Raw genomic sequence first — 26,588 nt, forward strand, 5'->3', positions numbered from 1 at the left:
CATATCCGACCACATGTCCCTTACGCTATTCTGCTGGAGTTCGTACTCCAACTTCTTGTAGAAGTCTTTGCACTCCCTCTCAGTTTACTCTGTACTCGCCTCGCTACTTGTCTATCTCCAGATCTGAAGGCTTTCTTCTTATTCAAAAGTTCTTTCAGGTCACTGGTGATCTGGGGCTTGTCGTTGGGAAAGCAGTGTACAGTCCTGGCTGGCAAGATGGTATTCTCACAGAATTTGATATAGTCTGTTATACAATCAGTCGTTTTGTTAATTCCTTCCCTGTGTGGCTCACATAAAACATTGGTGAGGCCAAATTTAGACTATTGAGTGCTGTTTTGGTCACTACCTACAGGAAAGATGCAAGTCAGGTTGAAAGGGTAAAAAGAAAATTTACAAAGATGTTGCTGAGACTGGAGGACCTGAGTTAAAAGGAAAGATTGATAAGTTAGGGCTTTATTCCTTGGAATGTAGACGATTGAGGGGAGATTTGATAGAGGTATACAAAATTATGAGGGGTATAGATAAGGTAAATACAAGCAGGCTTTTGCTACTGAGGTTGGGTGAGACTACAACTAGAGGTCATAAGTTAAGGGTTTAATGTTTAAGGGGAACACGAAGGGAAATTTCTTCACTCAGAGGGTGGTGAGATTGTGGAATGAGCTGCCAGTGCAAGTGCTGCATGCGAGCTTGATTTCAAGGTTTAAGAGACGTTTGGATTGGTACATGGATGGGAAGGGTATGGAGCTCTATGGTCCTGGTGCAGGTCGATAGGAGTAGGCAGTTTAAATGGTTCGGCACAGACAAGATGGGTCGTAGGGCCTGTTCTGTACTTTTCTGAGACTCTATAAGGTAGAATGTATAGCTTTTTGTATAATTATAAACTGCTAAAGTTATCTTATAAAAACCTGGAGAATGATGGGCTCCGCCAGGTTTCAGATGCCCAAGATACGCCATATGATGAGCATACCAAAAAAAGGTTGTCATGACGGCGCCCCGACAATTCCATCAGGAGTTAAGGGCACACACAGACACACACTCACTCTTATCTCACCTAAAACAAAAATTGCTTCGCTGCATTATAGCCAGTACTGATTTTTATATTAATGAATTAGACATTTCATAACTTGTTAAACATTGTTAGATTTCTGTAGCTTGCAATAATTTTCTATACCAAATCAATAACTGTTTACGTGAAGTGGTAATGAAAATATAGAAATTAAAAAGACGAGGGGAATTTTCTAGTTAAGTTTGGTTTGCATACTTTTTTTTCCAGAATCCAGCTTCCCAAATGGGGAGGGAGTTAGGTGTCACAGATGTCACATGTTTGAAAGATCAGCATGATCTGCCTGCAGAGTTGCAGAAACAGCCACAGAAATCCACTGGTGGGAAGCATGTTACTTTGGAGCCTGAGCTACAGCATGAGAAGGTTAGTCTTTGATTTCTGCGTGCTCCATAGGAGTAAACATAAGACCAAGATCCATCTAATGATTTAATTTAGTTATGCATTTTAATCAGTCCAAGATAACCTTTCTTTAAAAGCATTTACATCTTTTGTATTCAATTATCAAGCAAACTTAAATTTAGTTTTTAATCTTTGCTCAATTAAATTACTTATCCTTCTTATTAAAAACAAATCTTACAATATCCTGAGCTTAATATCTCAGAGCAATTACAATCCTCTGTAGTGCCTTCTCTTGTTACCTCAGGAAAGTGGATCTACCATACTTTGTTTATATTACTCCTTTATAATTTTCTTGCATAAATCTGATACAGCATCTCATATTTGATTGCATTTATCAACATGAAATAGTTTATATCAGTCTTATCCTTGTTGCTTGTGCAAGTTGATCCTACAGTATAAAATTACAATTCATCAGCACCTTTAGATTTGCATTGTCACTCTTGAATGTCACAAAGAAAAATAGAAGTATTGCATGATATGGTTGTGATACAATTGGGTTGAAGAATAATTTTGAGGCAATATAATGGAACTTTACTCTGCATCTTCACTAACCCAGATGTGAAGATTGTTAATGCAGTTACGGGTTCGTTCACCAGTTCATATACACTTCGTCATGGAAGCTATGAAAATTTAAGGAATGTCTTGTAAAAGGCATACAGCAAGGAACCAGACCTCTTAGGCCTGAGTCCGCAGCAAATATCAAGTAACTGATCACGGTGCCTAATTTGCATTATATTTATTTTGTTTAAAATAAGTAGAGGTGGAGGTATCATAAATAGAAGTGAATAGCAAGTACAACATATTGATCAATTTAATGAATGCACACACTGGTAACTCACAACTCGTTACAAGGAACAAGAGTGCTGGTAGAAACAATTCTAAAGCAGGTTATAATAGCATTATGTATATATAGAGAGGCACTACTAGTAACTCTGGAACGGCGGGGGTTTACAAGAGGCCGCCTATTGCTGTGCTAGGAATTTGGTGCAAAATCAACAATCTGTGTGGTGGGAATCTCCATGAGAGCTGGTGTTAGTTGGGCCACAGCCATGGTGTATCCACTGAGATGTGGTGCTCAGGGCTGTACCCCTCCTCTTTATTTGGTTACACAGTTTTCTTTAGCCCAATGATTTCACCTGATAATAACCTAAACTGAAGGAGGGACAGAGGTCTGCACCTATCTTCGCATCCACAGGAAATGACAAGATGGGCAATCTATCAACGAGTGAAGCAGCTGCTATTATTCCCCAGCAATGACCCACACCCTTCAGCCATGTGTGTCAGTGCTGATTCTCTGCGTCCCTCATCCTGAATCCACCCTCTCCACCCTGGGCTGTGGGCGCTTTATTGTTGGGGCAGTTCCACCAAAGGGCAGGGGTTTTTGGCACAGCAGCAGGAGGCAGAATTCTTAATTTTAATCTTGCTCAAAACCTTCTTCCAATCACTTGTTTGTACACATTGCCAACAGCATTTTGCCATTTATGAGAATCTTTTTTCCTTGTCTTAGAAATGATTGCACAGTGATAACTAGCACTTATGCAATACCTTTAATATATTGAAACATCCCGTGATACTTCACAAAATTGTTACAATACAGAAGGCCATTGAATCCAAATTCATACCTGCTCTGTTAGAGCAATTCAGCTTGTTCCATTTCCCAACGTCTCCATTGCATTGCAAATATTTTCATTTCGATTCTTGCACTATTTTATCTCAGTTGGATTCCGAACTGTAACCACTTATTGTCACTTTGGTTCTTTGGCTTACCACCTTCATTCTGTCTCATGGTTCTTAACCTCTCTGCCCTTTTTATTTGTCTACTTTCAATGTCCTTTTGTGGTTTTAAATAGGTCTATTTTGGTCCTTTCACAATCTGTTCTGTGTTCCTGGAATAATTTTAGTAAATCTCCTTTGTAGTGTCTCTAGAGCATTTATAATTTTCCTAACATGCGACCCTCAGTACTGAACACTGTGCCAAATGTAGCTGAACCAGTATTTTAATTTTTTTAAAAGTTATCATAACTTGCTCTTGGATTGTATGCCCCTCTCATCACGTGTATTTTAATAACCGCTTTCTTCTGCTATACCAGTTTCAACAAACAATGCACATATACATCTCTTTGTACTCCTTTCAGAATTATGCCATCTAATTGTCTCCTCTGATTCTTCCAACCAAAATCTAGCACTTAATATTTCCTAACATGAAATTTCATCTGCCAACTAACTGCCCATTCCATTGGCTTGTCTTCCTTATAATTCATTTGTCTCCACATTTCATGTCATTTGGAAATGATCTTGCATACACAAGTCGTAATATTTAACATAACAAAAATCAGTGATCTTCACACAGACCTATGGGAGCTCCACTGTAGCTTTTCTCCTGTCTGAAAAGCTACCTTTCACCAATACTGTTCATTTTCACTTCACTAATTTTCTATTCATGCTGCTGCAATTCCCTTCATTCTATAGCCTTCAGTCTTAATAACATGCCTATTATATGACATCTTCATAATTCCATTTATTCTCTACAAGCAGCATTTCTAGTCTTGATCCCCTCTGCTGCTAATTCAAAAACTACTTACCAAGTTAATTGTACACAGAATCTCTTAACAGATCCATGTTGGTTTCTTGTATTCAATCACCACTTGTGTATTGGAAGTTTGGATTCATAACTGGCTTGCCCATAGAGAAGTGAGAGTGGATATAGAAGCGCTGGTAAATGAGGCAGGAGAAATAATAATGGGACAAGGAGATGACTGCTGAACTAAAGGAGTATTTGGCATCAGTCTTCACTGTGGAAGACACTAGCAGTGTGCATGATGTTGTAGTGTGTGAAGGAAGAAAAGTGGGTGCAGTTACTGTTACAAGAGAGAAGATGCTCAAAAAGCTGAAAGAGCTAAAGGTACCTAAGTCACCCGGACGAGATGAACTGCACCCTAGGATTCTGAAAGAGATAGCGTTAGATATCGTGGTGGCATTAGAAATGATCTTTCAAAAATCATTGGACTCTGGCATGGTGCCAGAGGACTGGAAAATTGCAAATGTTACTCCATTCTTTAAGAAAGGAGGAGGCAGCAGAAAGAAAATTTAGCCTGACCTCCGTGGTTGGGAAGATGTTAGAGTCAATTGTTAAGGATGAGGTGACGGAGTACTTGGTGACACAGGACAAGATAGTACAAAGTCAGCATGGTTTCCTTCAGGGAAAATCCTGTCTGATGAACCTGTTGGAATTATTTGAGGAGATTAAAAGTAGGATAGATAAAGGGGATGTAATGGATGTTGTATATTTGGACTTTCAGAAGGCCTTTGACAAGGTGCCACACATGAGGCTGCTTACCAAGTTAAGAGCCCATGGTATTACAGGAAAGTTACTAACATGGTTAGAGCATTGGCTGATAGGTAGGAAGCAGCGAGTGGGAATAAAAGGACCCTTTTCTGGTTGGCTGCCAGTGACTGTGGTGTTCCGCAGGGGTCGGTGTTGGGACCACATCTTTTTATGCTGTATATAAATGATTTAGATGATGGAATAGATGGCTTTGTTGCCAAGTTTGCAGGTCATACAAAGATTGGTGGAGGGGCAAGTAGTGATGAGGAAACAGGTAGGATGCAGAAGGACTTAGATTTGGAGAATGGGCAAGAAAGTGGCAAATGAATACAATGTTGGCAAATGAATACAATGTTGGAAAATGCACGGTCATGCATTTTGGTAGTAGAAATAAATGTGCTGACTATTTTCTAAACAGGAGAAAATCCAGGAATCTGAGATTCAGAGGGACTTGGGAGTCCTTGTGCAGAACACCCTGAAGGTTAACTTGCAGGTTGAGTCAGTGGTGAGGAAGGCAAATGCCATGTTAGCATTCATTTCAAGAGGTCTAGAATACAAGAGCAAGGATGTGATACTGAGGCTTTATAAGGCCTCACTTTGAGTATTGTGAACAGTTTTGGACCCCTCATCTCAGAAAAGATGTGCTGGCATTGAAGAGGGTCCAGAGGAGGTTCACAGGGATGATTCCAGGAATGAAAGGCTTATCATACGAGAAATGTTTGATGGCTCTGGGTCGGTACTCGCTGGAATTCAGAAGGATGAGGGGAGATCTCATTGAAACCTTTCAAATGTTGAAAGGCCTAGACAGAGTAGATGTGGTATGGATGTTTCCCATGGTGGGAGAGTCTAGGACAAGAGGGCACAGCCTCAGGATAGAAGAGCGCCCTTTCGAAAAGATGTGGAGAAATTTCTTTAGCCCAAGGGTGGTGAATTTGTGGAATTTGTTGCCACATGCAGCTGTGGAGGCCAGGTTGTTGGGTGTATTTAAGGCAGAGATTGATAGGTTCTTGATTGGACATGGCATCAAAGGTTACGGGGAGAAGGCCAGGAACTGGGGTTGAGGAGGAGATAGGAAAAAAAGGATCAGCCATGATTGAATGATGGAGCAGACTGGATGGGCCAGATGGCCTAATTCTGCTCCTATGTCTTATGGTCTTAATGGTCTTATAGATGACAGCGTGGTGCTGGAGGTCTATGACCAGTGGTGCTCCAGAAGGATTGGTGCTGGAACCTCTGTTGATTGTGATATATATCAATGACTTGAATGAAAATATGGATGAGTGGATTAGCAAGTTTGAGGATGACACCAAGATTGGAGGAGTTGTGGACAGTGTAAAGGCCTTTCAAAGCATATAGTGTGATTATAGATCAGCTACGGATATGGACAGAGAAGCGGTAGATGGAGTTTAATCTGGGCAAGTGAATGGAGTCACTTGAGGTCAAATGAATGAAGATGTATATAGTTAATGGTAGGCCCTTTAAATGGCATTGAAGTACAGAGTACATTGGGGTCCAAATCCATAGTTCACGGAAATTGACTACGCAAGTGCATAAGGTGGTTAAGAAGGGCTATGTATGCTTGCCTTCATTCGTAGGGGTATTGAGCATAAGAGTAGGAAAGTCATACCGCAGCTATATAAAACTAGTCTGACCATTCTCATGGTATTGTGTGCAGTTCTGCATTATGGACAGGATGTGGAGACTTTGGAAAAGGTGCAAAAATGATTTACCAGGATGCTGCCTGCAGTAGAGTAGAGGGTATGAGCTATGAGGAAAGGTTGGACAAACTTTGGTTGCTCTTCTCAGAGCATCAGAGACCTGACAGAGTTTCTAAAATTTGCAGAATGCATAGGTAAGGTACAAACATTTGTAGATTTTAAGAACTTTTAAGGAAGCTTTTAAAAACTTACAGAAGGGAACTAAGAAGATCATTAGGAAGAAAAAGATGAATTATGAAAGGTAGCTAGCAACTATTATCAAAAAAGATACTAAAAGCTTTTTTAAGTATATAGAGAGTTGAGGGTAGATATACAGTGGCATGCAAAAGTTTGGGCACCCCTGGTCAAAATTTCTGTTACACTGAATAGCTAAGCGAGTAAAAGATGACCTGATTTCCAAAAGGCATAACGTTAAAGATGACACATTTCCTTAATATTTTAAGCAAGATTCCTTTTTTTATTTCCATCTTTTACAGTTTCAAAATAATAGAAAAGGAAAAGGGCTCGAAGCAAAAGTTTGGGCACCCTGCATGGTCAGTATTTAGTAACACCCCCTTTGGCTAGTATCACAGCTTGTAAATGCTTTCTCTGTGTGTTGGCATGTGGCCAAGTGGTTTCGGCGTTCGTCTAGTGATCTGAAGGTCGCTAGTTCGAGCCTTGGCTGAGGCAGCATGTTGTGTCCTTGAGCAAGGCACTTAACCACACATTGCTCTGTGACGACACCGGTGCCAAGCCGTATGGGTTCTAATGCCCTGTCCTACGGACAACATCGGTGGCGTGGAGAGGGGAGACTTGCAGCATGGGCAACTGCCGGTCTTCCATACAACCTTGCCCAGGCCTGCGCCCTGGAAACCTTCCAAGGCGCAAATCCATGGTCTCACAAGACTAACGGATGCCTTTTTAAAAAAAAAAAGCTTTCTGTAGCCAGCTAAGAGTCTTTCAATTCTTGTTTGGGGGATTTTCGCCCATTCTTCCCTGCAAAAGGCTTCTAGTTCTGTGAGATTCTTGGACCGTCTTGCATGCACTGCCCTTTTGAGGTCTATCCACAGATTTTCGATGATGTTTAGGTCAGGGGACTGTGAGAGCCATGGCAAAACCTTCAGTTTGCGCCTCTTGAGGTAATCCACTGTGGATTTTGAGGTGTGTTTAGGATCATTATCCTGTTGTAGAACAGCATCCTGTTTCATCTTCAGCTTTTTTACAGACGGTGTGATGTTTGCTTCCAGAATTTGCTGGTATTTAATTGAATTCATTATTCTCTCTACCAGTGAAATATTCCCTGTGCCACTGGCTGCAACACCAGCCCAAAGCATGATCGATCCACCCCCGTGCTTAACAGTTGGAGAGGTGTTCTTTTCATGAAATTCTGCACCCTTTTTTCTCCAAACATACCTTTGCTCATTGCGGCCAAAAAGTTCTGTTTTAACTTCATCAGTCCACAGGACTTGTTTCCAAAATGCATCAGACTTGTTTAGATGTTCCTTTGCAAACTTCTGATGCTGAATTTTGTGGTGAGGACACAGGAAAGGTTTTCTTCTGATGACTCTTCCATGAAGGTCATATTTGTGCAGGTGTCGCTGCACAGTAGAACTGTGCACCACCACTCCAGAGTCAGCTAAATGTTCCTGAAGGTCTTTTGCAGTCAAACGGGGGTTTTGATTTGCCTTTCTAGCAATGCTACGATCAGTTCTCTTGGAAAGTTTTCTTGGTCTTCCAGGCCTCAACTTGACCTCCATCGTTCCTGTTAACTGCCACTAATCTTGCTTAAAATGTTGAAAAGAATGTTTCATCTTTAACTTTATGACTTTTGGATATCAGTTCATCTTCTACTCAACTATTCACAGGAACAGAAATTTTGACTAAGGGTGCCCAAACTTCTGCATGCCACTGTTGGACCAATAGAAAATGACGATGGAGACAGTGTAATGAGAGACACAACGATGGCAGAGGAACTGAATGCGTATTTTGCATCAGTCAACAGAGTGGAAGATACCTGCAGTATACTGGGCATTCAAGAGTGTCAGGGAAGTGAAGTATGTGCAGTGAAAATTATGACTGAGAAGGTGCTCAGGAAGTTTAATGGTCTGAGGGTGGATAAATCTCCTGGACCTGATGGAATGATTTGGACTATGGGATTAATGGATTTGTGGCTAAATTTGTCGATGATACAAAGATAGTTGGAGGAGCAACTATTCCAGAAATAGTAGGGGACAGAGGGTCCAGTGAGATGGAGGAACTGAGCGAAATACTTGTTAGTAGGGAAGTGGTGTTAGGTAAATTGAAGGGATTGAAGGCAGATAAATCCCCAGGGCCAGATGGTCTGTATCCTAGAGTGCTTAAGGAAGTAGCCCAAGAAATAGTGGATGCATTAGTGATAATTTTTCAAAACTTGTTAGATTCTAGACTAGTTCCTGAGGATTGGAGGGTGGCTAGTGTAACCCCACTTTTTAAAAAAGGAGGGAGAGAGAAACCGGGGAATTATAGACCGGTTAGCCTAACGTCAGTGGTGGGGAAACTGCTGGAGTCAGTTATCAAAGATGTGATAACAGCACATTTGGAAAGCGGTGAAATGATCGGACAAAGTCAGCATGGATTTGTGAAAGGAAAATCATGTCTGACGAATCTCATAGAATTTTTTGAGGATGTAACTAGTAGAGTGGATAGGGGAGAACCAGTGGATGTGGTATATTTGGATTTTCAAAAGGCTTTTGACAAGGTCCCACACAGGAGATTAGTGTGCAAACTTAAAGCACACGGTATTGGGGGTAAGGTATTGATGTGGATGGAGAATTGGTTAGCAGACAGGAAGCAAAGAGTGGGAATAAACGGGACCTTTTCAGAATGGCAGGCGGTGACCAGTGGGGTACCGCAAGGCTCAGTGCTGGGACCCCAGTTGTTTACAATATATATTAATGACTTGGATGAGGGAATTAAATGCAGCATCTCCAAGTTTGCGGATGACACGAAGCTGGGTGGCAGTGTTAGCTGTGAGGAGGATGCTAAGAGGATGCAGAGTGACTTGGATAGGTTGGGTGAGTGGGCAAACTCATGGCAGATGCAATTTAATATGGATAAATGTGAAGTTATCCACTTTGGTGGCAAAAATAGGAAAACAGATTATTATCTGAATGGTGGCCGATTAGGAAAAGGGGAGGTGCAACGAGACCTGGGTGTCATTATACACCAGTCATTGAAAGTGGGCATGCAGGTACAGCAGGCGGTGAAAAAGGCGAATGGTATGCTGGCATTTATAGCGAGAGGATTCGAGTACAGGAGCAGTGAGGTACTACTGCAGTTGTACAAGGCCTTGGTGAGACCACACCTGGAGTATTGTGTGCAGTTTTGGTCCCCTAATCTGAGGAAAGACATCCTTGCCATAGAGGGAGTACAAAGATGGTTCACCAGATTGATTCCTGGGATGGCAGGACTTTCATATGAAGAAAGACTGGATGAACTGGGCTTGTACTCGTTGGAATTTAGAAGATTGAGGGGGGATCTGATTGAAACGTATAAAATCCTAAAGGGATTGGACAGGCTAGATGCAGGAAGATTGTTCCCGATGTTGGGGAAGTCCAGAATGAGGGGTCACAGTTTGAGGATAAAGGGGAAGCCTTTTAGGACCGAGATTAGGAAAAACTTCTTCACACAGAGAGTGGTGAATCTGTGGAATTCTCTGCCACAGGAAACAGTTGAGGCCAGTTCATTGGCTATATTTAAGAGGGAGTTAGATATGGCCCTTGTGGCTACGGGGATCAGGGGGTATGGAGGGAAGGCTGGGGCGGGGTTCTGAGTTGGATGATCAGCCATGATCATAATAAATGGTGGTGCAGGCTCGAAGGGCCGAATGGCCTACTCCTGCACCTATTTTCTATGGTTCTATGAGCAGGTAGTGTTGGGGAAACGGAGAGCCTGCAGAGAGACTTGGATAGTTTAGAGGAATGGGCAAAGAAATGGCAAATGAAATACAATGTTGGAAAGTATATGGTCATGCACTTTGGTGGAAGAAATAAATGGGCAGACTATTATTTAGATGGGGAGAGAATTCAAAATACAGAAGTGCAAAGGGACTTGGGAGTCCTTGTGCAGGGTACCCTAAAAGTTAACCTTCGGGTTGAGTAGGTGGTGAAGAAAGCGAATGCAATGTTGGCATTCATTTCTAGAGGTATAAAATATAACAGCAGGGATGTGATGTTAAGGCTCTATAAGGCTCTCATGAGACCACACTTGAAGTATTGTGTGCAGTTTTGGGCTCCTTATTTTAGAAGGTATACACTGACATTGGAGAGGATTCAGAGAAGATTCACGAGAGTGATTCCAGTATTGAAAGGGACACCATATGAGGAATATCTGGCAGCTCTTGGGCTGTATTCCCTGGAGTTCAGGAAAATGGCGGGGGGCGGGGGTGGCGGCGGGGATCTCATAGAAACATTCCGAATGTTAAAAGGCCTGAACCGATTAGATATAGCAAAGTTATTTCCCATGGTAGGGGAATCTAGGACAAGCGGGCATGACTTCAGGATTGAAGGATGTCTATTTAGAACAGAGATGCTGAGAAATTACCTTAGTCAGAGGGTGGCAAATCTGTTGAATTTGTTGCCATGAGTGGCGGTAGAGTCATTGGGTATAATTAAGGCAGAGATAAATAGGTTCTTGATTAGCCAGGGCATCAAAGGATATGGGGAGAAGGCAAGGGAGTGGGGATGACTGGAAGAATTGGATCAGCCTATGATTGAATGATGGAGCAGACTCGATGGGCCAAATGGCCTACTTCTGCTCCTATATCTTATGGTCTTGTGCTCAGAATCTCTTCCCCGGGGTAAAAATGTCACAAAACAGAAGACATACTTTTAAGGTTGGGTGGTGGGGGTGTGAACAGTTTAAAGCAAGTGTTTTTTTTATGCAGAGTGTGATGGGTGCCTGAAATTGGTTACTAGGGGTAGTAGTGGAGCAAGCAATTTGGTGGAGTTTAAGAGCCTTTTAGATAGCACATGAATATGAAGGGAATGGAAGAATATAGATGATACACAGAGGAGGACATTTGCTTTTTCTAGCATCAAGATCAACACAACATTGTGGGGCGAATAGCCTGTCCAGTGCTGTACTTGCTGTGTTCTTTGTGACTGTGATTTTGTCATTGAAGCATTATCAAACATAACTTGACATCAAGCCACGGAGATATTAAGGCCTATAATTAATAAGGTCGATCAAAGAGCTAAGTTTCAAAAGGCACCTTAGAAAATGAGGTGCAAATGTAGAGATATTCCGGGAGGAAATTACAGATCTTGGGCATTGGTTAATGATGACACAGGTGGCACCAATTAAAGCCTGGAAGGCCAGAATTGGATTTGATTTAATAAGATTCAGAGACAAATTAAGTTGCAGTGAGTGCTTCAGGGGGATGGGTGTGGAGAGGCTGTAGGATAAATTATCAATAATTTTGGTTAAGGTCACCAGTAGAAGAGCGGGGAGAGTTGGGTGGGTACTGACAGGGCTATTTTTAGGCTTATAAAATTAGAAGTAAAGGAATTCCTAGAGATTGTCAGCACTTTGTTGGTGTTGGCTCTCATAGAAGATTTTTAACTCTGCATTTAAAGTCTGCTTCAATATTCTCTCAGGCTTGCAAAAAATTCAATCACATTGTCAAATATTTCTTGTATGCTGTTTGCTGCCACATATTTTAATAATTTGTCTTAGTTTTGATCTGAAAGGGTGCTAATCACAAAAGTGTGAGCTAGATGTACAGACTTTTGAAAGCCCAGAGATGCAAATTGGGAGTAAACTTTGGATAATTATGTAAACAGGTATAAGCAGGGTTAAGGTGAGAAATACTAAGAAGTGATTATGGCGCCTTTTTCAGTGATTAAGATGAGATGAGTCGCAAGACCATGTGAGAAATTAACTACAGATTGGAGAATTTATATAAAGGAAGATATTGTGTATAGATTTAAGGTTATTGGTGACAAAATTAGAAGGATGATGAGGGCAAACACTTGCACTTAGGCTGGTAGGATGCTGGAGCTTGTCACATGGAAGAGCAGAAGAGATAAAAACACCATCACATTTTAAAAATATTTGGATGAATATTTGAACAGCCACGATCTGCAATTATGAGCCATGTCCTAGAAGTAGAATTAGCCTGGGTTGATCTTCATTAACTGGCACTGATATAAGATTCAAAGTACATTTATTATCAAAGTACATTTATTATCAAAGTATGTATACAGAATACAATTCTGAAATTCATCCTCCCGCGGGCAGCCATGAAACAAAGTAACACCATGGAACCTGTTCAAAGAAACTATCAAGCACCCAAAACAAAAACCTCAAATAAAATAACGAGTTAGCTGGTCTCTTTGGGCAGCATCCTTCTATGATTCTAAATTTGGGAAGACTAACCTGCAAAACAACACAATTCTTGACCCTAAGCTTTTAACAGTGGCTGTTGAAAGGGAGTCTACAGCCCAACCGCTTCTTTGTTAGCAACAAAGTCATGACATTGAACTACAAGGTGATTATGACCTCAATTCCACTTCAACACCCACCCATCCGGATCTGAACCCATTCATTTTCATTACCAAATTCTAATTATCTGGCAATGTTTAACTTTCAAGAAAGCAATGCATCTCGACAAAAGAGGGCAGACGTTGTACTTCATCTTGAACTATGAAAAGTCCATGAACATGATGAAATATATTGCCTTAAAATGCACTGCCGATGAACAAATCGTATCCTAGGACCTGCACTAGGATCTGCTCACCATATACGATAGTTACATTGAGATATATGAAGTAGATCCTCTTGCAGAAGACAATTGCAAAGGAAACTTTTGGCAGAAGAACACAAGTCATGGCAGAAACTGATAAAGGAAGCAAATATGACACACTTAACAATAAAGTTTGGTCAACAATTATTGAACAGAAATGATTCACAGAAAGCAGATAATGCTATTCCGTAGCAGCAACCTTATAATTTGCCAGTTGCTTAAAAATGAAACGTCTTCAAATGGCTAAAAGGTAAACCACAATATAATAGACATAAAGAGAACAATTTTATTGGCCACTTTAGCAGCTGAAATGGAAGATTCTGTCACTGCCTTGCAATCATAAGATATAGGAGCAGAATTCATATCATGGCTGATTTTTTTTTCCCCAAGTCCATTCTCATGCATTCTTTTTGTAACTCTTGCTCCCTTACCAATCAAGATGCCCTGAAGTCTTGAAAGGTTGCATGTCTTGTTTACGTGCAATGAAAATGTAAATTTGGAACAGTGTACAGGGACTAACATTTTGAAGTCTGTGTAAACTTCAAATGTATACCTTCTAAGGTGTATAAGAAATGCCCAAAACTACTTCAGAGGCTGTGGAAAGGTCATGAGAAAGATCTGGACCAAAGGTACTATTCCATCAAGTTGGAAATTGGCAGAGGGATGCTTTATTCCAAAGGAAGAGGATTCTTCCACAATTGCCCAGTTTCGGACAATTTCTCTCCTGGATTGGGAATGTAAGATTTTCTTTTCTGTGCTCGCAAAAAGGCTGACTTCTTCATGATGCAGAACCGCTATATCAACACATCCATTCATAAAGGCGGTATTCCAGGCTTTTTGGGGTGTCTGGAACACACCTCAATGATTAGTCATTTGATCCGTGAGGCCAAGCAGAAAAAAGGCGACCTAACAGGTGTCTGGTTAGACCTCGCGAACGCCTACGGGTCTATTCCACATGACCTCATCCTAGAAGGACTTGACCACTATTACATCCCAGTGGCTATTCGAGACATGATCACCAGCTACCTCAGAGGATTCAAACTCAGATTTACATCAGCCCATTTCTCAACTAGTTGGCAGGACCTCCAGAAGGGGATTCCAACAGGGTGTACCATCTCCCCCCCTATTTAATATGGGACTGAAACTGCTATTATCAGCAGCAGAAGATGTAACCCGCGGCCCGACGCTGGAGTCGGGCATTGTTCAGCCAGCTCTACGAGGGTTCATGGACGACATCACTATAACAACTGTGTCACATGTCCAAGCAAGATGGGTATTGGAAACCCTGGACAATGTAATCACTTGGGCGAGGATGTCCTTCAAGGCCAATAAGTCCAGGTGTATGGTGATCAGAAAGGGCAAAGTTACTAGCAAGTTTAGCCTCCAAGTTCAGGGTGAGGTCATCCCTTCCATCGAAGATAACCCGATAAAGTGCTTGGGGAAGTGGTTTAATGTGTCACTGACAGATGGGGCCAATGTCACCAATGCTGTGAAGCAGACAGACGAATGGCTAAAGAAGATCGACAAATCCGGACTTCAGGTAAATTCAAGACCTGGCTGTACCAATACGGCATTCTGCCCAGGCTTCTCTGGCTCTTCACACTTTATGAGTTCCCCACAACTGCCGTAGAGGGCATCAAGAGGAAAACCAACAAGCACCTGTGGAGATGGTTGGGAGTTGCCCCAAGCTTCTCTTCAGTGGGCCTCTATATTCGATCTGGGCAACTACAGCTTCCACTGTCATCTGTTGTGGAGGAACTCAAGGTGGCAAAATGCAAAGCCTTATTAAGCTTGAGAGATTCCAATGACGTCTTGGTAAAGCAAGCAGGCGTTACAACCAGATCTGGGCGCAAGTGGGCAGCCAACGCAGCTGTGGAGCTCGCAGTGTGTTCTCTGAAGATGCGAGATATCATCGGCAACCCCTGCGTCAGGTGGCAAGGCCTCTGCTCAGTTCACTTCCAGCAGTGGGGAAATGCAAGCATAAGTAACAGGGGAGACATGGTACAGGCAGAAGTACGGATCTGTGAGGAAGAGAAGCGGATGTCAAAGGCAGCGGAACAAGGGTTCCAGGGTGCCTGGACAAAATGGGATCTGCCTAAGCACAAGATCTCATGGGCAGAGTTATGGAGTCTGGAGCCCTTCTGTATTTCCTTCCTCTTGCAATCCGTGTATGACACCCTTCCTTCGCCATTACATCTGTACACATGGGGCATGAGAGAGGACCCGAACTGTAAGCTCTGTGGTCAAAAGGCGCCACTGGCTCATATACTGTCCGGGTGTAAAACAGCTCTAACTCAAGGACGGTATAGGTGGCACCATGATAAGGTGTTTCTGGCTCTTGCTGACACACTAGAGCGAGAGAGATGCAAGAAGAGGACGGCTGGCACAGATTTGAGGAAGGCCATCACCCTCATCAAAGAGGGAGCCAGGCCTTTCGTAACCAAACAACCAAAGCCCAATCTGCTGCTAACAGCCAGGTCCTGGGAGATGAAGGTTGATGTGGGAAGGAGGCTGCAGTTCCCGGATATGGTGCATACAACCCTACGCCCAGATGTTGTACTGTGGTCATCTGAAGACAGGAAAATGATTCTGGATGAGCTGACTGTGCTGTGGGAGGAGGGCTGGGAAGAGGCCCACAAGAGAAGGCCTTGAAGCACCAGCCCGTAGTGCTGGAGTGTAAAGACAAGGGATAGCAGGCATGGCTGTTCCCTGTGGAGATCGGCTGCAGAGGTTTCCCAGCCAAATCAGCATGGCAGTTGTTGTCAGCTCTGGGCCTGGACGAAAGGAGCAAAAAACAAGCAGCTCGTAGGATGGGGGAAGAGGCAAAACGAGCCTCTTGTTTGATTTGGAATAGGCGAGAGGAAGGAAGCTGGAAGCCAGGCGCAGATGGGCAGTGATTTGGCCACCACTGCTGGCCCACCAACTGGAGAGTGTCGTGGTTAAGGGTCGAAACATTCTGTGAGGGTTGGGAACCACCTGATGACATCTGCTCCTGGATGAAGGCTACGGTTACCTTATAAGGCTGGAGAATGCACCCTAACAGGTGTATGTAACAAGAGAAGAGAAACTTCTGCTGCAGTTTTGAAGTTGAGTAAAGAAGACTTGAGGTCTAAAAGTGTTATGGGTAATTTCTTCATTTTCACACCTTTCAGACTTTGAGATATCAGCCTGAGTAGGCTATCACTCAGTCGAAAAAGCACCGTGTCCCCAAATAAGCTGCCAGGCAGTTTGTAGGTTTTAAACATCAGTCTTTAAATATCAAAGATATTTTTCTGGGAAAAAGTTATCATTATTGCTGTCTTTATTGATGTCTTGGTGGTTTATCATTGCCAGCCATCCAGTTCTGCTTTATAAGATCTAAGATGGATGCGACAAGCTGTATCTTTTTTTATTCATTGTTTTGGGATCTGGCACTGCTGGAAAGACCAGCATTTATTGCCCATCCCATATTGTCCAAGCTGCTGAGAGATTATATGAAAAAGTGGGCCTTGAACTGCCCCGATCCTTGTACTGAAACAACTCACACTGTTCTGTTAATGAGGGAGTTCCAAGATTTCGATCCAGCAACATTAAACATGTCAAGGTGCTGTGCAACTTGGAAAAGAACCTGCAGGTGGTGCTGATGTTCTTGGGTGCCTGCTGCACTTGTTTTCATGAGTAGTAAGCATGTGTGTTTGGAGAAGTGTTATTGGAATATCTTGGGAAAATAGAAAGGTTTCTGGCCTAAAATGTATTTCTCTTTGCAATGTTGCTGCCTGACTTGCTGAGTCATGGTCACTTTTGTTTGCATCACATCAGCAAATCTCAATGACGTGTAACTGGATTGTGGACTTCTTGACGGAAAGACCCCAGTCAGTCTGAGTTGTCAGCAACACCTCAAGCTCCATCACGCTGAGCATTGGTGCCGCTCATGCTGCTGACTCGCTACTGTACTGCTAGACCCAGATCAAACCATGTCATCAAGTTCGCTGATGATACAACAATGGTTGGCCTCATCAGCAATGATGATGAATTGGCATACAGGGAGGAGGTAGAGAGCTTGTCAAATGGTGTGAGAACAACAACTGAGTCTCAACATGGATGATAAAAGAGATGATTGTTGACTTCAGGAAGGCGCAGGTTGACCACTCTGCATTCACATCAATGGCTCTGCCGTGGAGAGAATGAAGAGGACAAAGTTCCTTGGTGTGCACATAACAGACGATCTAACCTGGACCCACATACCACCTCATTAGTCAAAAAGGCACAGCAGGATCTACACCTTTCTGAGGAGATTGAAACATGCAAGACTCCTCGCCCCCATTCTAGCAACTTTGTGCAGGAGCACCATCAAGAGTGTCCTGTCTGGCTGCATCATTGTGTGGTACAGAAGCTGCAAGACATCAGACCACAAGATCCTACAGAGAATAGTAAAAACTGCTGAGAGGATCACCAGGGTCTCTCTGCTCCCTATTTGTGACATTTACCGGGAGCATTGTAGATGAAGGGCCCAAAGCATTGTTAAGGATTACTACCACCCATCACACAATCTCTTTGACCCACTACATTGGGAGGGAGGTACGGGAGCATCAGGACTAGGACTTCTAGACTGGTTAACAGCTTCTTCCCTCAGGCTGAAAGACTAATGAATACCCTGCCATCACTGAGGTCTTGTCACAAGGACAGCAAGCTGTTTACTGTTTATCTGTGCTGCATATTATATACACTTTGAACGATCTTATAATATTTTGTTTTATGTGCTGTGTAATGCATGGTTTGTGAGCACTCAGTTGTCCAGAGGATGTTAAGTTTGATTGTATGTAGTCAGGTGACAATAAACTTGAACTTAAAATACCTGCCCATTTACCTTTACATATATGACTATGGATATAATCCAAGAATTTGAAAATTATTTATCCTGATAACCTGGCAAAAGCGGGACAAGTGCACGATATAGTATTGGAAAGTATATAATCATTGTGAATAGATCTAAGAAACTGCACGGATAAAAAGACCTTGAATGGGAGTTGTATACAGACCTCCAAACAGTAGCAAAGATGTGGTCTTCAAATTACAACTGGAGATAGAAAATGCATGTTAAAAGGGCAATGTTATGATATTCTTGGGGGATTTCAATATGCAGATAGATTGGGAAAGTCAGGTTGGTGCTGGATCCCAAGAGGGTGAATTTGTAGATTGCTTACAAGGTGGCTTTTTAGAGCAGCTCGTGGTTGAGCCCTCTAGAGGATCCGCTATTCTGGATTGGGTGTTGTGCAATGAGCTGGAATTGATTAGAGAGCTTAAGGTAAAAGAACCCTTAGGGGCCAGTGATCATAATATGATAGAATTCATCCCGCAATTTGAGAAGGAAATGCTAAAGTCAAATGTATCAGTATTATAGTGGAGCAAAGGGAATTACAGAAACATTGGAGAGGAGCTAGCCAAGATTGATTGGAAGAGAATATTAGCAAGGATGATGGGAGAGCAGCAATGGCTGGAATTTCTGGGAGCAATTTGGAAGGCACAGGATATATACATCCTGAAGAGGAAGAATTCTAAATACAGGATGATGCAACTGTGGCTGACGAGAAGTTAAAACCAACATAAAAGCCAAAGGGGGGCATATAATAGAGCAAAAGGTAATGGGAAGTTAGAGGATTATGAAGCTTTTAGAAACCAACAGAAGGCAACTACAGTAAAAAAGAAAAAAAATCATAAGAAAGGAAAAGATGGGATACGAAGGTAAGCTAGCCAATAATATTAAAGATACCAAAAGTTTCTTCAAATATATAAAATGTAAAAGAGAAGCGAGAATGGATACTGGACCTCTGGAAAATGTGCTGGAGAGGTAGTAATGGGGGACAAGGAAATGGCAGACGAACTGAATAAGTATTTTGCATCAGTTTTCGCTGTGGAAGACACAAGAAGTATGCCAGAAATTCAAGAGTGTCAAGGAGCAGAAGTGAGTAAATTTGCCATTACTAGGGGAAACGTGCTTGGGAGACTGAAAGGTCTGAAGGTAGACAAGTCATCTGGACTAGATGGTCTACACCCCAGGGTTCTGAAAGAGGTGGCCGAAGAAATTGTGGAGGCATTAGTACAGGTTAGTACGGGCGGCACCTAATTAATTAGCATGTTTATTTCGGCTTTTTTCTTAAAGATGTGCTGAGTGCCTCCCGGCTACTGCTGCATTCTCCGCGAATCGGTATCTGTCCGTGGACTGGGGGGTGGGGTGGTGGGTCACTGGGGTGTCATCTCATCGTTGATCAGGCCAGGCAGCTCATCTTCTCCTATCTCTGCCTGCCTCGATGTCGAAGGTCGAGGTTCGTCGTCTGCTCTGGTTGCTGTGGACGGCCTGCTTGACTGCTAAGCCTCGCGCATTTTTCTATTATACAGTTCTTTGTAAGCACTCAAACCATCTTGCAAATATGCCCTAAAGTTACGTACCCTTTCAAAATTAAAGTCGTACTTTATCATTACTCATTCGGTTTCAATTGTTATCCTTTCCTCTTCCAATTGCATCAGCTCTTTATCTATCAGTTCTTGGTCATGTGATGCCAAAACCTCTTCAACATCATCTTTGTCAACTTCTACAAGCCAAACTCACGTTGTTCTTACTTCGTTCACCACGATCGAAACGCTTAATTATGTCTAGTTTTACACTAGGTGTAACACCCTTACAAGCTCTTTTAGGCTTTTCCAATACCTTAGAACTCATCTTGCAAACGGCTGCCCACGGGCACAAGTTTAAGCAATGCCGGCGAGTATGCTGTTCTGAATCCGGGGGAGAGCAGCTGCTCACGGAACGTGCTGTTTTTTTTTCGTGCGCTGCCTTTATCGCGCGCTGCTTTTCCCTGCGCGCTGCCTTTCTTCGTAATAGTGAAAACACCTTCTGTTTGCGAAAACAGGGAACTAATGTAGGTCTTTCGTAACTGAGGTTTCGTAAAGCGAACGTTCGAAAAGTGGGGGACACCTGTAATGACCTTTCAGGAATCAGTTGATTCTGACATGGTTCCGGAGGACTAGAAAATTGTAAATGCCACTGAGGGGGAAATGGATCAGCCATGATGAAATGGTGGAGCAGACTCGATGGGCCAAATAGCCTAATTCTGCTCCTATATGTTATAGTCTTGTAACAGTTGCTCCAGCAAGGCTGACAAACTCCTTATCAGCTTAAACCCAAACATAAACCACAAAATTTCACTTTTCACCTGTCATTTAGAGGCGTACAAATTAACTTGGTGTATTTGGAGCAAGCTCATCCTTCCATTTGGACTGTCCTACGTTACTCTGGCATCAGGTGTGCTTGCCAGTTGTGGAAATATTCTGCCCACACAAAAACAAGTTTTCATGCTAGCTGCAGAGTTGTCACTGATAATCTTAAATCCTTAGTGTTCTGATAGGCAAGGAGATGGAGGTGGCAAGCAGATGATGCCTTTCATTTGATGATCGCCCATACCACCAGTGCACCAGTCTGAACTGGGCAAGTAGTGGAAGGACAGGAAGGCATCATTAACAGTGTTGTATCATTGTCCTTCAGTCAGGTATCTGAAAGTCTTGACACTGATCCTGTATTTACAATATTCACATCAAGTTTATCTGTAAATGAGCCTATGTTCTAGTGGCAGATGTCAAGATGAAAGGAGGCAAGTAATGCAGAAAGGAGATTTAAGTTCACCTTGCCCCTTCCCAAAGATGCTGCCTGATCTACTGTATGTCTCCAGTATTTGCTGTTTTAAAAGTAAAATTTATTATCTCATGGGTGTGTTGGGTGTGAATGTTGACAGAATAGGACTGAGTCGTTGTCATGGGATGTCAGTATGAAATGTCAAAGGAGGGATAAAGAGCATAAGTCAAGTAAGTGATTGATCTAGAGAGTAAGAAGAAGTGGGGTGGAGAATGTTGTAAATTGGAATGATCATGAGGACAGAGATGAAAAATATGGTGATGGAAGAGAGGTTTGGAGGATTGAAAACTAACCCCCAAAAAAGTGGAGTTTGAGTATTGTTTGAGATAATGTACTGTAGGTCTATAGTGTTAGTGGATGGGAACCAAGACCAAACAATATTATAGAGTTTTAAATTAGTTTCAAATGTGATACTTTATTGTGATAAAGTAAAAAAAAGTTTATAAAGTCAGGGGGGATCAGCGTGGAGTACTTGTACAGCATTAAATCTGCATAGTTTAGAAAATTGTTTAAAACTTTAAGTAATAGGAACTCTAATTTTTTAATATATTTCAGCCTTGTATCAGACTTTATCGTGAGCCTTACCCCACGGGTTCCTCCCTTGGATTTAGTACTGACTACAAGGCAACACTCATTCTGCAACCTGGTGTGGACCAGGAAGAGAGCAAAAAACAGGTGTGTTCTTTCTTTGAAATGAGTTCAACAAATTGACTTATTAATGGAAGAAGACTAGCTTTATTTTGCGACAATGATTGGTAGGGAACCAAGAATCTGATATTTACCTTGTATGCTTTCTAATAACTTGCCTGCTGCTCCCGAACACGGAAAATTCAGAATTTCAACTGAAAATCCCATTAAAGCTCCAGAAAGCATCTTCATATTAGGCATGTTACAGCCCCCAGGCCCGGCATTAAAATTAACACTTTCAGAAAACCAGTTGTGTCTGAACTAGCCAGTTCTAATGGAAGGCAATTAACTCAGTTTTTCTGTTCCCGCAGATGTTGCTGGACCCTTCCATCATTCTCTTTTATCTTTCCTGCAACTGCAGTGTTTTGTGTTTCAGTTTTTTTTCTTTCTTGCCATTTTGATATTTTCTTGTGATATAGGAGGAGCCCATTTGGCTGTCAGATCTGTGCTGACTCAACATTTGCGTCAAAAGCCTAATCCAACACTCTACCTGTAAACTATACTCTCCAAAGCCCATCATCTTCACCCTGATTCTCCTAACATCCGTCTATGCCAAGGTAATTTACAGTAATCATTGAAACTTCCCAACTAGCATCTTTTTGTAATGTGGGAGGAAAATTCAGCATCTGGGGAAGCCAACATATTCATAAGAACAGATTGCATCTTCAAAATAAACAGGAACAGAGGTCAGGTTGAACTCGGGTCAGTGGAGCTTGAATGTAGCAACATTACGTGTTTTTCCACTGTGCTATCCTTGTTCATCTTCTATTTGCATGATTACCAGACTCCCTTCGTACATGATTTCCCCATCTCATAAATACAAGCGATTCTGCAGAAGCTGGAATTCCAGAACAACATACATAAAATTCTGGAGGAAATCTGCAGGTCAGCAGTATCTATGGCGGGAAATGAACAGTCACCATTTCAGGCTGAGGCCCTTCATCAGGACTCACTATTTCCCAATCTATTTGCAATTAACAAGTCTTCACCATACTCTTTCAGCTAACACTATCACCTTTTGTCATTTCGGCTGTCTTGGTCTCCCTCCAATCACATATGCTTTGATGCTACGTCCACACTACGCCGGATAATTTTGAAAACGCCAGTTTTGAGTAAAAACGACAGGCGTCCACACTAAGCATTTTTCAAAATATCTCCGTCCACATTAGACGGATATTTGGGCGAATCTCCTCCTACTGGGCATGTGCAGGACACACAGAAAACGAGCGAAGAGGAAACGATATACTTGGTGCGCGTTTGTCCAGTTACAGAGTAGAAAAACTTAAAAGGAATTGCTCTTGGATCTCGCATAGGAGGACTTAAAACTAAAAAAAAAACAAATACTGGAGCGTATGGAGGCAACCGACAGGGAGTTCACGGACAGTATGACCTGGCTGATGACGAACATTGAAAAACTGACTAACTCTGTGGCATTAATAAAGCACCTTGTTAAATGTATAAAACATGTCTGTATCAGTGTTATCTTGTATTTCCATACAATGTTACATTAGGCTGTTACACATCTATTGCCAGAGAAGTACTTGCATAAATAGGTAAACCACCTTCATACAAGCAAGGACAGAAAACAGGGCAAAGTGAGTATACTTATTTATTCAGTAAGCTATGGGTCAAAGTATTTGGTGAGTACATTTCTAACTCTTTTGGCTTCAGTCTCGTTGCCGTCTGTTCTGAAATTGTTAGGTTATGCGGGGGGTTGCGTTCAAGAAAACAATGAAATGCTGCACTGCGGCAATCTGTTCCGGCACGTCATGACAGCGTTTTAAAATAGTCAAAAAAGCTCACTTTACAATTTAACTCTCACGCCGTTCACACCGACTGCGCGTTATAACAGCCGTACGGCAGTGCTTGCGCGGTACCAAGCAGAAGCAGAAAAAGCATTGTTGTTGAGGTGTTGTCATGACAGCGTTTTTAAATCTCTCCAGTTACCCCGTAAACACTACAACAGATATTCGGCGTTTTCAGATTTATTCATTCTGGAGACCGTTTCTGAAAATCTCCGTTTTCGGGGGCTGAAAATGCCGGCTCAGTGTGGACGGGAGGTCAAAACGAAGAGCAAAAGCTTCGTTTTCAAAATTATCCGGTGTAGTGTGGACGTACCCTGAGTTTCTTTCCCATCCTAACACTATGTTAAGTAAAATGTATTTGATTTTTAACTTTATCTAATCCTAATTTGGGGTCATCAACCTGCATCACTAACTCTGCTTCTTCCTCCCAAATGTTGTTTTATTTCAGTTAGCTCATTTGAGTTTAGATGTTGGTATGGTTACTACATCTAATCTCAATGATCCCAGAGTCAGAGCAATGTCACAGTTCCATTTTCTCATTGTTTTCCAGTGATCTTAACTGGAAATGCCTGCGTGGACAACTAGTGTTTCTCAAATATATAACCAAACAGGAACCAGAACACCAGGTTAGAAAGCAGAGGGATTTAAGGGAAGGTAGGTGTCATGACCAGTTGATCAGGACAGGCAGGAGCACGGTAATATACATGATGGGTCGGAAGTGTTGATGTGTGTATTTTAATGCAAGAACTATTAAGTATTGTTGGGTGCATCCAAGAGTTTCTTAAAACAATATATGGATAATCAAAATAGAGGAGGAGCCATTGGAAATGAGCTAGGTGTCCTATCAGTGGGGGAATATTTAGGAAATGTTAATCACCTCCTTAAGTTTTAAGATTGCTATGAATAAGGATAAGAATAGGTTTAAGGTGTCGAATTGCTTACTATAGCATCTGTTTACCTAAAAGTCAACTGAAGTGCATGCAGCCCTAACATATTATTGAAGTCAAATAACCTTTCTTTTCATTACTCATTTGATACATATGGATCCACTCCAATATGTTTACTGTCACAACAGGTCAACAGTGAATATGGTTCCTCACTCAGCCCTGAAACATCTGGACAGTGAAGATGCATACATCAGGATGCTCTTCATTGACTACAGCTCAGCATTCAACAATATCACACCCTCAAAACTAATCAATAAGCTCCAAGACCTAGCCCTCGATACCTCTTTGTGCAACTGGATCCTCAATTTCCTCACTTACAGACCACAAATTCAAGTTCAGTTTATTGTCATTGAATTGTACACATTTATACCACCAAATGAAACAACATTCCTCCGGACCAAGGTGCACATTACAGTACATATAACTCACGAGCACAACACAAAGTAATATTACCACAAATAAATTAACAACTAATAAGGTGCATTTACGACACAAGTTATAAAGTAGACAGTTTAACGCTACTGGTGCTTCATACGTGATGAAACCTGGTTGGTGGCGGGGAGTTCAGTAGCTTGTTTGTTTTTGCAGTTTGTCTTTTGCACATTGTCAGTTTTGTTCATGTGTAGTTTCTCATTGATTTTGTTGTATTTCTTTGTTCTACTGTGAGAAGTATAGACAGAGTCCATAGAGGGGAAATTGGTGATTTGCTGAACTGTGTCCACAACTCCCTGGAGTTTCTTGTGGTCACATGCAGAGTAGTTGCCATAACAAACTGTTGGCATCCAGATAGAATGCTTTCTGTGAAGCATCAACCAAAACTGGTAAAGGTTAATGGGAGCATGCCAAATTTTTTAGCCTCCTGAGGAAGTAATGGCATCGGTGAGCTTTCTTGGTTGTGGCATCAACACAGTCGAACAAGGTAGTGAGCCCTTTAATGAACTTTGAGCCATCTCAGTGCTACAGATGCTTTCAAATATGAAAGTGGTCCAAGAACTCAAAATTACATTGCAGTTTCAAAGAGGGGTCTGTTTCCCTCAGGTACAGTAGTCTGAAAATAATTAGCACTCCACAAAATGCAAGAGTAACACTTTGATCTATGTCCCGCAGCGTGGTAGCCAGTATATGATGTATCGTCGCCTCTTCATGGATATTGAACGAGAGCAGGTGAAAGAACAACAACGCCAACAACAACATTTGAAGAGAATAGCAAAGTGAGTGATATATTTTATCTTGTACTTAGAATGACACAAAAGGAGGTCTGATAGCCCTTTGATCTGTGCTGGCTCCTAGCAGAACAAAATCCCTTTTCCATCACCCTATTTCCTTAAACTCCCTGCATTTATTTTTTCTTACGATCACCATCAACTCCCCATGCGTAATTTTGACATCATCTTAGATTTGGGAGTAATGTAAATTTGCCAATTAATCTGCTCATGTTTGGGATATGGGAGGAAACCAGAGCACTTTGGGGAAAACCATAGTCACAAGGGAAACATTGGAACTCCATATGGACAGCCCTCAAGGTTAGGATCATACAGGGATGCTGGAACTGAGATAGCAGCACTGACTGCTGGAACTCTATGTAGCCATTGAGGCAAGGCTATAGCTCAACAGGTTAATTGCTGCTTCAAGTCGGAAAACAGAATCCACTTGTTTTCCTGTTTTTATTCTGAGAACTTCACCACAGAAAAATTGGCTCTTAAAAAAAATTGTTAATGAGCATAAATATTTGAACTCTGATAAATGATATTTTATGGGAATTGATTTGTCAGAAGCAGCTTTGGGCAAAAAGTAAAGCATTGCATTATGTTAATAATTTATTAATACTTGAGTATATTACTGGAGAGTGAAAAAGTGACAAAGTGATTCTGTTTGGCTTTGTTTACTCATGCTCATATATACTCCCCACAGCTTTTAGATGTCTTTACCTCAGATCTGAATCTGTTACTTTTTAAAATCCAGAATTAAGGAAGAAAAAGAGAAACTAAGAAAGGCACAAGAGAAAAGGATGATTGAGCACACTCATCAAAGAGAATTTGTGACTGAAAGTGTAAGGACTGTGCATTTAAAGGAAGAGGAAACACAGAAGAGAGCAGATAAAGACAAAAGCCAACGAAATAGAGAGAGTACAAGGTACACAATCTGATTTTAAGAACATTGTGTCTAGTTAATCAGTTCAATAACAGTCACCAATTAAATTGTCCTCTAAACAGTA

General features: G+C 41.9%; 1 protein-coding gene across 4 annotated transcripts in view; it reads left to right on the top strand.

The window, feature by feature from the left end:
* ccdc15 (coiled-coil domain containing 15) overlaps positions 1–26,588 on the top strand; it is a 54,211-nt gene that overhangs the window by 23,555 nt on the left and 4,068 nt on the right. For 2 of the 4 annotated variants that reach the window (XM_063038793.1, XM_063038796.1), the window contains exons 5-8: positions 1,274–1,426; positions 21,490–21,609; positions 25,481–25,584; positions 26,336–26,506. In XM_063038793.1, coding sequence (XP_062894863.1) covers positions 1,274–1,426; positions 21,490–21,609; positions 25,481–25,584; positions 26,336–26,506 — 548 coding nt within the window. The remainder of the gene's footprint in view (positions 1–1,273; positions 1,427–21,489; positions 21,610–25,480; positions 25,585–26,335; positions 26,507–26,588) is intronic. The other 2 variants (XM_063038795.1, XM_063038794.1) reach the window with 2 other exon arrangements.

The sequence above is a fragment of the Mobula hypostoma genome, chromosome X2 (assembly GCF_963921235.1).
Source record: "Mobula hypostoma chromosome X2, sMobHyp1.1, whole genome shotgun sequence".
Taxonomy (NCBI): Eukaryota; Metazoa; Chordata; class Chondrichthyes; order Myliobatiformes; family Myliobatidae; genus Mobula; species Mobula hypostoma.